Below are 14,160 nucleotides of genomic sequence, written 5' to 3' on the forward strand. Positions count from 1 at the left end.
AAAAAAAAAAAAAAAGGAGACAAAGTTTTTCTTCATTCAGTTATTTATTTCTTGAATTAAGATTTGACAAACATTCAAATGCATGTTGTAAACAAACTGTACATTTTATACACATAATAATAAAAGTAGGTTTTATTTTTCTGCATGATTGCAGAATTGATGAGCCTAAACACTCCTCCAGAAATAAATCCATAAGCAAAACACTTAACAAAACACAGAAATGCAAACATTTTATTTATTTAATTTTCCACTGCTAAAACAACACAGCAAAATGATATATTCTTCTCTACACTTCAGTCTAAATAGATTAAAGATGTAGATTAGGGAGAGAGAGAGAAAGAACATGAGGATGAGGCGAGGAATTTATTTAAAGTCTGTTCAGAAATTTAAAAGCTGGAAACGGTTACGATTGTGAAGTAAGTTTGACAATAATTCTTATTTGCAAATTTTATTCTTACTGAGAAGGAAAGGCAATAGGGATTTAAAAATCATTATTAAGCTCCCCTGGACACAAAATTCGGAGGGAGAAAAATACCTTTTCATGTAAATTCTTTTACTTCTAATAGACTTAAATATCGTGATTTGCGTCATACAGTAATTCTGGAGAACAGAGAGTACATGTGCTGCATCCAATCATGTCTATTTTGCCTTTTTTGTTCTCATCATTAACCATTTACCTATTCAAATCCAATCCAATACAAAAAAATTTTGTTTCAGGTCACAACCAGTCGACCCACGCGTCTGTGGCCATCAGGGGTCCCAACTGGGTGTCTCGTGGTTTATGGGTTACAAACTAAAAGGAATTAGAACTGTGATTCCTCTATCTAAGCTGGAAAGTAAGTTGCTGATGTCATGTATTGTTTGACCCATGTCTTGTGTTGACACCAGGTAGGTGTGTGATGAGGATGAGTGTGAGTGTGAGGTGAAGCTTGCTCTGCTCCAGTGTAGCTCTATGTCTCTGTGTATATGGACGAGATGTGGCTCAGGCTGCGTTCAAAGCTGCCCACCTGGAAGAAAATGTTCTCCTCTTGGCTTGAAGAGAACTGGCACCCTGCCCCACCTTGCAGCTCCGGAGTGATACTGAAGCCTGGATGATGGAGCGCAGGATGAATTAGTACTACAGAAGTCACGATGTCAACACTTGACATTGTAACATTCCAGGTAGAAGTATGATGGGTAGGGATGCAGGTCTTTTTTTCAGTTGGGCTACTGATATAGATACATGGGCTTACTGACTGAACTGGTATTACTCTAAAATCAGATGACGTTAGGAATACGACAAGGTTTTCCCCTTAGTCCAGTACCACAGAACTAAATTGAACAGATCAGCAGAGTTTTCACTGATTCAGCTCTTTGAGTCACCATCGGGCCAATTTCAGTATCCGATCGGTGCATCCCTAATTATGGAATGAGGAGCCTCACCTGCAGAGGCTGTGTTGCCAGTAGACATGTGGAAGCCATTGTGCTGATGGGAAGGGTAGGAGTGGGAATCTGTGGGGACATGGACACCAGCAACCGCTTGCTCCATCCTGTATGAGTCTGCGAAATGGAAGCAGCTCTGAAAGCTGCCTTGGTATTCTAGGAAACGATGGAGGGTGCAGAAGAGAGAGAGAGAGAGAGAGAGAGAGAGAGAGAGGAGGAAAATAGAAGGCAGATTTATTCTCCTGACACCACCAGCATCTATAGGTGATTGTTTCCAAGGTCAGAAAGTGTTTGCGCCATCCTGGTGAAACTAAAGTGGCTCTAAAATTATGACAATACTATATTTGTGCTGCTGCTAACTCTGCCAGCTCCATACTATGCAGGATTTGTCCCCATTGTCTCAGGTTTGTATTCAGATTCAACCACAGGAGTCACAATAATGGGAAAGCAGCCTTTCCTGGAGCGCTTTTACGCAACTCCCCAACCACAGCGCGGTTAGAGAGACGTCCATGTGTAGATCTTTATAGGGAAAACAGTGTTTAAAGCATTAGCAAAAGGCTTTGGAGTGACAGCTGAGCCTGCCATGTTCAGGCGCTCAGAGACAGCCGAATACATGAGCCAGCATTTTGCTGGCTAATTCAGCACAGGGAAAAGGCTTCCGGCATGTGGTTTTCCCCACTCTGTCTCTTCGACTTGAAACTCTCTGTCCTAAAAATGCTCTGACAGAGCAACGGGACAGTATCACTGCTCTAAGACATAACTTCCTCTCAGAGTGCTTTCATGTGGTACTAGTGTCACAGTAAAGACGTCAAGAGGGTGGTCAGGAGGGGCGGGCGAACAATCAAAAAGCTTCTATCACATGTGAACTGAATTCAATGAAAGCCAAAATGACTGAAATAGGGTTCTTACCGTCGTTGGCAGGCTGGTGGTGGTGATAGTAGGGCTTGTGGTGGGGGTGGCCATGCTGTTTCTCCAGTGGAGGAGGAGGAGGAGGCGTCCCTGATCCCTTCATCCCAGGAGAAAGCAGGGGACCCGACACCCTGGGGGGGGGGGGGGGGGGGGGGGGCATACAAATAGTTTGGTGTAATATTATTCACTTAAAGCTTTCTATATATCTTTCATTCCTTTCGAGACAAACTAAGACATCCAAAGCAAACCTGGGACTACATGCCGGCCCGCTAACCACATGATCCGACAAACCCAGTGGAGCAGTTAGCGATCCTAAACACACAGAAGAAGAAACAGTCCAGGCGTGTGGAAACTTGGGCTCCCCACATGTAATCGTCATCCCACCACATATTATGATCTTAAGTCAACAAACAGCAGAGTGTGCATTCAACTGAAGCACACACACTGACACACACACACACGCACATACACAAACACACTGCCCACCATAACAGTACCCCGCGTTTTGTGGCTTGCAGAGGAAAAAAAAGCTCAATGAATAGAAGAAAATATAAAAATGGCATGTTTGTGACATAGTGAACAAATAGTTCCCCATCATCTTATGTTTGTGGTTATTTATGACTGAAAAGAAAGTTTTGTCCATGGTTCTGCTGGAAACATTTGTCATTTGATACAACAGTCGCAAATCACATTTAGGAGCAGATTCTCCAACTCCATTCCTTTGTGTAAATGGAGCGAGTTTCCTGGTTTTGTTCTCTTGAGCAGATCAAACGCAGTCAAAGTGAAATTGTGAAATATTAAGGTAATAATTGTAATTCCAACAGATAGCATCACAAGCAAAATATCAGAGCAAGTTTGTAGAGTTGGAATGTGTGCTGATATAAAAATGTCATGTGTTTGCTTTTCAACATCGTAGTTGCAGTGAAGTATTTATCAGGAGGGACAATGAAACTTTGGAAAAATGACTTCATGCATTTCAAGAGGCATTCCACCTCCAAGTTAAGATCGTATAATATATAAAATCCTTGAGGAACCCCTTTCAGCTGGGCCTCAAAGTGGGTTTGAAGCCTATTTCATGTCTAAATAAGCCCCTGAGTCACTTTTTATGAATTTCAAAATAAATTACTAGCACCTTGTGGTACATAACCAGTCCTTCCAGAAAAATCCGGAGTTTTTTTGTGATTGTGGGCAAATCCTTGATTTTGCGGCACGTTTTCTTAAAAAAAAAAACAACAAAAAACGATGGAATACATGGGACATCATGCAATTTTATGCTATCAAATTCAGAAATTTGCCAAAATCGCAAAAAATTGATTTTGATGAGTAAGAAAAAAAGTGATTCCCCCTACCCTCTGTTGTCGCTAGGCTACTACCATAATGTAAAGAGTCATTTCTAATGACTTCCTTCAATAAGCAAGCGCATACATCACGGAAAAGCTGGGAATAGCGAAGTTCTCATCTGCTTGTATTTCAAACCTAAATAAACACATAGCTCAAACATACAAAACGTTGTTGAGTCAAACAAGTTCCGAGCTTAATTTGTTAGCAGACTGATTTGCGAACTTCATCGTGTCTTCTTCGAGGAGTTTGTAGCTTTCCGACGACATCACTTCACAACGTTCCCAGGCAACAGAAATAAACGCAACATTTTTCAACTTTTTGTGGGACTTTTTTGCAACGAAAATGCGGGGATTATAAAGTCATGCAAGCCTCGCATATTTAGCGCATTTTACGTGGAAATCTGCGATTTATGCTGCGAAAGTGCAGTGACCTTAAAAAAAAATGCGGCCCCGCATAAATGTGCAGACTTTGGCTGATTACGCTTTGAATTATGCCATTGCATAATGACGTAACACGATTTGAGTGGCTACGGACACAGCCGATTTGGTTTCGGGTGCCAGGCAGCAAGTCGTTAACCTCAAATGATTTAAATATGTAGAATACAATGTAAAAATAAAGAAAACATATAATACACATAATCTGAAGAAAAAGTGAGTAGAATTTAGAGAATTTTAGTCCTCTATTGTTCTTGGTTTATAATCACCTGTTATTCTTATCAGAATTATTGTGCTCGTCTGTGTGTGGACCCTCCCACTCTATTTTCATATTTGGAGGGTCATCTTCATCATTTATATTGTTTCATTTACAATAGCCGCCAATGGACAAACCAGAATCTTTGTAGTTTGCCCCTAATGTTTTGTTAAAATTTGTCTTTTTGAACTGTTTACTACAAGTGACCTTTTTTTTTTGACAGTTGTGCAACTAGCTAGTAGAGTGTGTTCTCCTCTCTGCTGCTTTAGTTGTTTCATTTTTTTACATCAGCACAGCAGTCTTATTGTTTACAGCAGCCGATGGGTGAAACTGGCTGGGTGTCATGGCAACGACAGCAGCTCCAGCAGAAGAAGGTCAGTACACAATGAGAAACGGAATATTAATCACAGTTTTTACCTGGAAGTAGTAAGAACAATGTCTGCTATTTATTCCTGCCATTAAATGTTAAATGTAACACTTGACAAGAGAGTGAAAATACCCCAAAATTGAATGGCTTCATGCTTTGAAATCAACTTCATGAAATAGCAGAACACTCCAAATCCAGAGTGATAGCCAGCAGACCTGTTTTCAAAAACAGAGCTGGCCAGTCACCTCCCCAAATATTCAACAGCTACTTAGTGCCCTTTCATGACTGCGTATCAGGAATGCCAGCACATAAACTGCTGCTGTGTTACTACGTGCCGCTGGGCTGCTGAGGCACATGGTTTACACTACTTGCAATATGAATGTGATGACAGAGTGCTGCAGGAGGCAGCCGAGCCCTTACATGACTGCTCCCCTCTGGCCCGGCTGGGCCCAACGATATGACCTACTGCTCCACCAATGAGGCACATCCCACCCCTCAGCAGCTGGCAACGGCAGCAGTTCAGGGTATTTTGGCAGCACAGCTGATTAAGGGAGATGGTAAATGGCATTCTACTAATATGCAAGAAGCTGAAACACTTTCCTGCCAATGCTTAATTTATTTTTTTCAGTTGGTTTTAAGCTCCCAGCGTGCCTGCCTTTAACAATAGAGATAAAAATAATATAAGAAAACAGATTTTTACTTCTTTGTCCTTATTTCTTTTTGCATGACTCATAAATCTATACATGAAACTACTATTTGGTAGACAGATGAACATATTAATCCCAAATTTCTGTGGAAAATATTGAATATTTTAGGACTGCATTTATGCCACAGCTATTGTTACTGGTTACATTCCAGATAAAAACAGTACTTGCAAAAATACTACTAGTTTTTAGCAAATTAGCTCAATCTCCACCAGCTAAAATTTTAAATTGCTGCTTTAAATTCTCATTATTAATAAATGAATTGAATTCTAAATGCAGGACTTGAAATGAGGAATATTTTCATGCATGTTTTCATAACAGATCTCAGAAATTCCTCATTTACCATTCCCCATTTACGAACAAATACAGAGAACAAGTTTCCAAATTCTCTGTTTTGCAGGATTAGGAAACCATTACAACATAGAATTTAGGTGATAGGTCTGATGGAAGTTGAAGATTTGTTTGACACTGGAAATTCTTGCTCTTGAGTGCAGTCTACTTGTCCAATTCTTCATCTGGGTATCCATTTCAAGAGCATGCTGAATGTGGACTGCACTTGACCTTCACATCCATCTATACAAATTTGAGGAAGCCTGTGTGGCACCTTGTGTTAGTCCAGCTCTGGAGAAGTTAGCCGTTAGTGAGCGTGGCTAATCCACGGGTTGGCTCAGGTCCGGTGCGTGGCCATGTGTTCCTGCAGAGAGCACCAATCCCCCAGGAGCTGCTGTCAGCACTAACTCAGGAAACAGTTATACTGTTCATATTTTTACAAGCTGCCTCTATGTGCAGCTAAAGTGAATCATAAGCTAATCACTGCCAGCTGCCCCCCAGCCCTGATCTCGCTAGTCTTTCGCTGGCTAGCTGCTCCGGCTCCAGGAATGAGGGGAATCTTTCATATGCCGCATTCATCTCCCCCCGATATTCATCTTCACCGACCATCATGCACTACTCGGCTTTTTCCAGCCAGCCCACCCACTCCTGTCCTGCTGCAATGAGACAGTGATTTGAGTGTTGACCTGTTGAGTCCTGAAGGTAGAGTTGGAGCTGGTCTTAAGGCGAGACTATCAGACTATTAGATTGATGGGTTTAATTTGATAAATATTAAGAAGGGTGAGGGTTTTGGAGAGTGTAGAAGGATCAGTGTATGCTTGTGTGCTGTCTACTACTGTGGAGGGGGTAACCTCTGACCTTTGGAATGACCAAGAGAAGGATTTAAAAAGAGATGAGTAGCAGCATGGTTTAATGTAGTGGGTGCTCACTAACTTCCACGCGAGCGGCTCATTGTGTTTTTCTGTGCATTTTAAGAGAAAGCTGATGTCATCCCAGGATAGAAGGCTGTTCAGTGCTGGAGCTCTTGAAGGTTACAACATCTAAAACCTCACAGTCTCGAGAGACTTGTCCCTGATGTGGGGGCATTGTCCAGAAGCTCATTGTGAATCCTTCTGCTGACGCATGATGTGATTGAAAGAGCCTTGAAGATTCATGAGCGGTCCTGCTCTGGTCCTCGTTCATCTTCCCTTCACCTGCAGCTCACTGTCCCACCAGGGAGTTCGGATCAGACCTTGTCCTCCAAAGACCCAACATTCTCCCACAAACACCCTCTTCCTCCACTCTTATCTCCACCCTTTGTAGCCGACCATTAAGCCCCTCTGATGGATGACAGGGGCTTCTTCTTTGGCGCAGATCGGTGGGAACACTTCTGGTTCTGGTTAGCATCTAAAGCTCCACTCCAGAGACAGAATGCAGCATCCTGGCTAAGCTGAGCTAAAGCTATGCCAGGCCTCCAGGCCCCCAAGTGAAGAGCAAAGTGATATTTCTGGGGCCTTCAAAAAAAACCCATTTTAGTCCCAGAAAGATAACTAGACTAAACACAAAGGATCCATCCTTAATCACTGTCGTTACTTGGGGAATTCGATGGCAAAACATCTGAATCCTTATTTAAGTAAACCGTTTGTGTAGAGAGGTTAATTGAAGTGTACGCATGATTAAATAAAGACCACAAAATGAGTGACTGACCACAAGCTGTATGAGCAGCTACCTCAAAAATGTTTTTGTTTGGGTTGTAAGATTGGCACTCATTTTCTGGATCATTGGAGAATGATAATGGCTGGAAGACACAGAGCGTAGAGAGAGGGGCTGTGAACGTCCCCCTTCAGAGTTTGAACTCTTAATGCAGCTCAGTGCTGTCTCGTTGCCACTCTAATTCAATTAGCTTCTGTCAATCACTGCCGAGGTATCAAACCACCTCAGACTAATATTTACAGAGGGGCTCTAATATCAATATGCAGGTTAAAGCCCAGTAGTCTCTCCCCTCTGCAATTATATAACCACATATAGCCAAAGTAGTGAATGACAACATTTACCACCCATCTCTCTGTGAGCACTGGTCGCCATGGTGGAACAGCAATCTCTATGATAGTCCCCACACACACTCACCAAGGCACACATGCAACGTGCCATGCATATCGCCAAGTGTATTTTAACTGGCATATTTTAATATTAGCTTCAGAAAAATGACACAAAGTAAAAGGACTCTAAATGGCCCATTTGAGCCAGAGTAAACACATTTAGCTATGAGGTCAGAGGCTGCCACACTAGAGGCAAGTTAGTTTGATAATTTTGTCAAAATGTTTAATGTCCTGCTAAACCATTTGGGAAAAACAAGTGCGGCACCCATATTGACTTTGGCAGTAGCCTGTATACTCAAGGCTTCAAACATGTAAATCAACTGCTCCATCTTCATGGCAAATGTGAGTAGACGTTTCATGCCCCGACTGCTTGTAGGTCCTCGCTTTTTAACTCCTCGCCTCACTCTCTGTCCATAGTCTGTGAGTGCTACAGTGTGTGTGTGTGTGTGTGTGTGTGTGTGTGTGTGTGTGTTAAGGTCAAACATCTTGATTTGATGAAATCTGTAAATTTGGAAATTGCTGCAATTTTAATGCAGTGTTGTCATCATGTCACAAGTGTGCATGAGCTTCAGGTGGGGAGGCAAAGATGTGTATGAACAAGGGAGATGACTTATGTGCTCTAATGGGTACTTAAGTTACATATGTACACGAGGTTGAAGGGGATTGTCACTGTTAACCACACACACACACACACACACACACACACACACGCACACACTCAAGAATAAACAGTAGGTATACAGGGATCCACATCCACATACAGCAAATGCTCAGATGTTCCTCATCAAGCACTCGCAGGAACAGACGCAAGTCTCACATCCAATATGTCACTCTGCCTGTGGAACCATTCTTACAACATTCCCTACCCAGGTCCTTTTCACTTTCCATCCCTCTGCTTGCACTTGTAATTGCGCATGCTGCCGTGAAAGAGGCACTGAAACCACAAGGTAATTTCGACAGCATTCTCCTCCCGCTTTCAAGCCTTGAAACAACACATCACCTTCCAGATGCTTCTAGACCGACCTGGCGCTTGGACGTTTACATCTAGACGGGTTTCACCGTGCTGGTCTGTTGCACTGTTTGTGCTGGAAGTCGACAGGTCTGCTGTGCCTCACACCCCAATCACACGCAATCATGTGTGTTTCCTGGTTTACTATATGTAAACTTCTCTCACTCACATACACTCCCACACACAGAGACACACACAAGCACAAATGAAGCCATCAAACCTGTTATATTGCTTTGCTGTATAAAGTGTGCATAAATATACACACACAGACACCCAAAAAGCTAACAGTGGAGTTAAAAGAAAGTGTGTTTATGTAACACTTACACTTTTGTAACTCGCAGTTTATGATGTTTGATTCCATCGACTCTTTCTCAATGTTATTAAACCATAAAAGACTGTTTTCCTTTTCTGCCTCCCTGGTGTTCAGTGCATTGTTTCGTACAGTACAAGCTGTGCCTCCTGGCGACACTCTGGCTCTGTAACTCTGCTCCGCTGGCTCTCAAGGGAAATCATTGACACTAATAGGAAACATGCTGTGCCTCACACCCACACACATACACACACACACACACACACACACAGAATACATACAGATACATGAAAAGAGTTGTCCATCACTGCTGAAGTGTAAGCTCTCTTACAGTAGAACATGCGCAAGAAATTCATTACAGGACCAATAGAAACAAAATTTTAAGATATAGCAACACTGGCAAAACTGGTAAAATTGCCTACAGTTTTTGCTTTCTGTTTACAAGTTCCCTCAGAACTAAAAAAATAAATAAATAAAAATAGTTGTGTGTGAAGCAATACTGCCCATGGTTTTTGATGCATGTATGTAACAAATCAAGAGTATATTAATGCTAACAGTGTATTTGTTTAATATCAACTATTCTGTTCTGTTTGTCCCCGGAGGATAAAACCACTCACAACTTCTTTTTGTTAAATAAACACCAGAAGATGATCTGATCGAACAGCTTTGACACTTCGCTCTCATTAAAGCATGAATCACATCCGGTAAAGCTGTTTGGTCATCGTGCTGAGGAGGCTGTTGTATCCAGTAGAGACGTGGGACCTTGTGAACACTGATTCTAGTGCCAGAAATAGAGCTAGTGATGTGTCACGCTGACCCTGTGTTGACCAGCACAGCCCCTCTTCCCATGAGGGATGTCTTAGGGGTTACGAAGCTGAATTTGTTTCCAGTAAAAAGCTCCAAATGGGTTTGTCAGCAGGACAGAGAGGTCTAAGCTAGCATGATCTAAGTGGGTTCGCCCTGTAGTTCTGCCTGGATTCAGGATGATAAATAGGTGGGAAAACAATGGAGACACAGTGGGTCAAGATGAGTGTGAGGATAAAAGGATTATTAGTGTGATTATTATAGTTAAGTCCAACTGACCTCTTTGTGTTTTTGTAGTGACGTTTAATGGTTTGCAGTGATTTCTGTTGCTTTTGCCTCTTTAAATACAGCTGTTTTACAGTGCCAGACTCAGTAGGGAAGAAGTTTTGATGACGTGACACGACTCTGACACTAAAGTCCATCCTCATTCACATCCGCACCTATGAGGAAGAAGTCCATAATATGTAAATAACTCACCCGTCTCTTGCGCTGTCCATGGCAGCCAGCGGGGAAAGGTGATGAGGGCTGCTGAGGTCCCGGTCCAGTCGATGCTGTCGGGAGGGCAGGTCAGTGACGGAGGAAGGGTTGGGGGTAGGGGAGAGGAGGTCCACTGAGGCGCTGTGGTGGGGGGTGCTGGAGCCAGCATACAAGCCTGAAAGACAAACAAAGCTAATTCAGTAAATGTGCCAAATAAACTCAAGGCCCTGTACTCCATCTTCCCTTTGAGCAAATTAAAAGCCATTTCATGGCAACGGGATTTTGTTATGACAACCTTCATCCAATCAGAGAGCTTTGTCAAATAAAATGTTCTGTGTCTGTGCTGTTTGTAATTTAGGGTACATTGTTTGTGCTGCCATGGGGCTTGGTTGTGCTTTCAGCTGTTTGCTGTTATTACACAATAATAAACTAAAATGTTACATGTGTGGGAACGGTAAACAGCAGGACATTTAAAAGGAGGAACAAGGTCACCAAGTAGCCTGGTTAGTTCTGGTTTGGTTGAGTACATACAGGTGTATATTTCACGGTGCTGCTGGTCACTAGTGTGACCTCTGTATGAAAAATAGATCAAGTTGCTTAAAAATTTGTTTTTCCTTTTGAGGATAACAATTGAAATTGAAATGCACTTAATGATTACTGCTATATTCTAATTTTTGAAGAAAAAAAAAAGAAGTCCATCATTCAAGTTCTCGAAGCCTAAAGTGATCTCTGAGAGGTCCTTGGTTTATCAAATGGTATTTTTCCAATCATGTTGAACGAAGAAAACTGTCTCCGATGAGAATTGGTGGACATTTCCAATTTTTGCTCTTTTCCCTGGAATCTTGGTTAATTTATTTTTCTTTATTAAACATGTATGGTTGGACATAATCACTCTACACATCTGTTGTAATACATGTGGTCGCTCCATCAGTTCCACTGACACTAGCCAACAAATAGCCTGGCCCATAACCATTGTAAGGCCACAATCTGTTGTTTTTAGTCTAACACTAATTAGTGTTAGATGTGCTTGTGGGCGGATTTCAGTTCCATCGGATTGAGCCAGCATCAGCAGTTCCCTCCCTCTTTCCAGTTTAGCAAAGCTAGCCAGCTGCTGGCCGTAGCTGCGTACAGTACAGACATGTGAGTCCTATCAACCTTCTCATCTATCTCTAAAAGAAAAGTGAATGATTTCACAAAATGTACGATTCTCAGAAGAAAGGTTAAACTTAATCTGCGTTTGTTTTTCCAACACTCCACTCTCTCAATTTTCTGCGCCGTTTATCTTCTGATTTCTTTCCCAGCGTCCAGGAAGAGATCGGTGCTCTCACTGACCAGAAGGGAAGACAGGGGGAGATGAAAGGAAGAGAAAAGATCAGCGCTCCTGGTTTTACTGTCTCAAGGTCCAGCTGTTTTCAAGTGGAAGCCTGCCAAGACCTGATCTGACAGCACTCTGAAATGGTTACAAGCTTGATTCATTATGCCCAAATCATCAATCACAGCCCTTAAATGTTTTCCCCTTTAGCCCCAACATCTGCTACCAGGCCGGCAAAACAGTCGACAAATAATGGCTGTGATTGCCTCAATTTCATCACTGGTTCCTTGAAGGGAGAGAGGATCTGATGGCACTCATGGAAGAATTGGTGCAGGATTATGTTCTGTACATGTTGTGGACTGGCTATGAGGAGAGCTCTGTGTGAAGATGGCCAATATAACAGCGGGAGCATGTAAACCTCTTCACCAGAACCATGAGGAGTCCTTCCTCTGGTTAATCAGGGAGAACTCTAAATTGCCTCTATAAAACAGTGAGAGGATTCTTGTAAGTAAGCAGACGTATCAGTGGTAAACAGAAAAACAAGTTTAACTCTGACTGGAAGCATGACTCATTTTCTTCAAGTGTTAATGATGGGACGGCTGCCAACGTTGCTGTTCCTCTTCCATGCATCCTATTGGCTCCAGAACAAAGTGAACCTCATGTAAATGGGAATCCTCAATGCCAACCTGCGACATTTTAGCTGGCCTTGAGTAACACAGCACCTTTGAACGCTTTGGCATCAGCTTACGAGTGAGCTCCTCAGGGCTTTCAAGCATTTAAAACAAAAGAGCAAGCAACATCCACTAAGGAACAGAGGGTGGGTGAGGGTAAAAAGCCAAGACCCAGAGGCCCACTTCGACATTCAAAGACAAGTTGAGCGTTCACAGTCGTCAAACGGTGCACAGAGTTCCAACAACAATAACAGGGAGCAACGGGGATCCTGGATGGGGTACAGGCAGAACACCAGGACAGATGTGTCCATAAACTGAGGAATCTGCGGGGCATCGCTCTTGTCTTTAGGATTTTTATCATCTATTTATTGCTCTCTTGTTACCAATTCAAAGTGGTGTTGACTCAAGGTGATGATCAAAGTCATCAATTAGAAAATGGCAGTTTAAAGGCCACATGTGATGAATAAAAGATTCCGTTTGTCTGTCACTAATGGGTTTTGCAGTCTTTTCATGACAAGATGACAGGTTAACATGATATGGCTGTAAAATACATACCAAACAAAAGTAAGGGCTTGCAATACTTGCTTCTAAACTTTGATAACAAAGTAAAGTCCTGAAGGGCTGAAATGTTGATAGAAATATGTATAAGACAACTTATAAAGAAAACATATATTGGGATGGTTTGGTTATATTTGACCGGGGCATTTTCAAAGTTTTACTGCTCTAAATTTCTGTAATACATCTGCGGGAAAGTTGACATGGTTGTTGATTACCGCTGATGTCTCGGTGATGACTTCCCCAGGTGTTGAGCTTTCTGGCGGTCAGACTTCATTTGCTGGCCTCGTCTCCCCTCCTTGGAACAAATACTCCCTGGCTGTCGATATTTTGAAACACAGCCAGACCCATTTTGAATTGCTCAACCAGAGAAGATGGTGCTACTACCGGTGTCACATGGTATTTTGGCTTCAAGTTATGAAATGATTTAGTGCTATTACTTGTTAGAATATCTTTTTATTTAATTTATGGTGCGGTTTTTATTTCCTTTCACGATGCATAAACTCATATTCATGCATTTGTTTGCAGCCAGCTGGACAATTGTGGTGCCATATTCAATGGACTGCCCTGGAAGTCACTTGAGCTGCCCCAGCTTGTACAGGATACTGCTGCCAGGGATCTCACAAGAACAAGAAAATATGAGTATTTTTTTCCAGTTTTTACCTTGTACTGCATACCTGTGGCTTCAAGAGCAGACTTTTAACTACTACAGCTTTTTCTAGGGCACAGAAAGGTCTCAGCTAGGTCTGTTGAGGGGTTGTTGTTGATGGTCGAGGCTGAAGACAGGGGGAGTCAAGTGTTTGTAGTCAAGGGTCAAGGGTCATCTTTAAATTTCAATAGAATTTCTATACAGTAGTAGTGATCAGAATTATTGGCCTGCTTGATTTTCAAGTTCATGATTTAGGCTATTTACAGAAATAAACAGAGATAATTAGTAACATGTCTAGTTCTGTGATAAATTATTAGTCTTCACATGACCAGAATTAATGATGTTTTTTCAGCATGGAAAGATGATTTTTTTTCCCCAGTTTGTTATTAAATCCTATTATTGGAAAACAAAACAATTCCAAAGGCTACAAAGGCCATCGCCAAAGATCTGGAAATCACGTCTTAAACAGTTCTCAATGTTATCAAGAGGTTTTACAGTCATAAAACTTTTAAGGCGCTTTCAGGATGTGGTG

General features: G+C 42.1%; 1 protein-coding gene across 1 annotated transcript in view; it reads right to left on the minus strand.

The window, feature by feature from the left end:
- Positions 1 to 14: 14 nt before the first annotated feature.
- Positions 15 to 14,160, minus strand: part of glis1b (GLIS family zinc finger 1b) — a 69,838-nt gene continuing 55,692 nt past the window's right edge. Inside the window, exons 8-11 of the mRNA XM_086223986.1 lie at positions 10,442 to 10,616; positions 2,332 to 2,462; positions 1,423 to 1,578; positions 15 to 1,087 (exon numbers count right to left, since the gene is read on the minus strand). Of these exons, the coding sequence (XP_086080112.1) occupies positions 951 to 1,087; positions 1,423 to 1,578; positions 2,332 to 2,462; positions 10,442 to 10,616 (599 nt within the window). The 3' untranslated portion in view covers positions 15 to 950. The remainder of the gene's footprint in view (positions 1,088 to 1,422; positions 1,579 to 2,331; positions 2,463 to 10,441; positions 10,617 to 14,160) is intronic.

The sequence above is a fragment of the Aulostomus chinensis genome, chromosome 14, assembly GCF_037954235.1.
Source record: "Aulostomus chinensis isolate RoL2024-O1b breed Wild chromosome 14, RoL_Achi_v1.0, whole genome shotgun sequence".
NCBI classification, from domain to species: domain Eukaryota; kingdom Metazoa; phylum Chordata; class Actinopteri; order Syngnathiformes; family Aulostomidae; genus Aulostomus; species Aulostomus chinensis.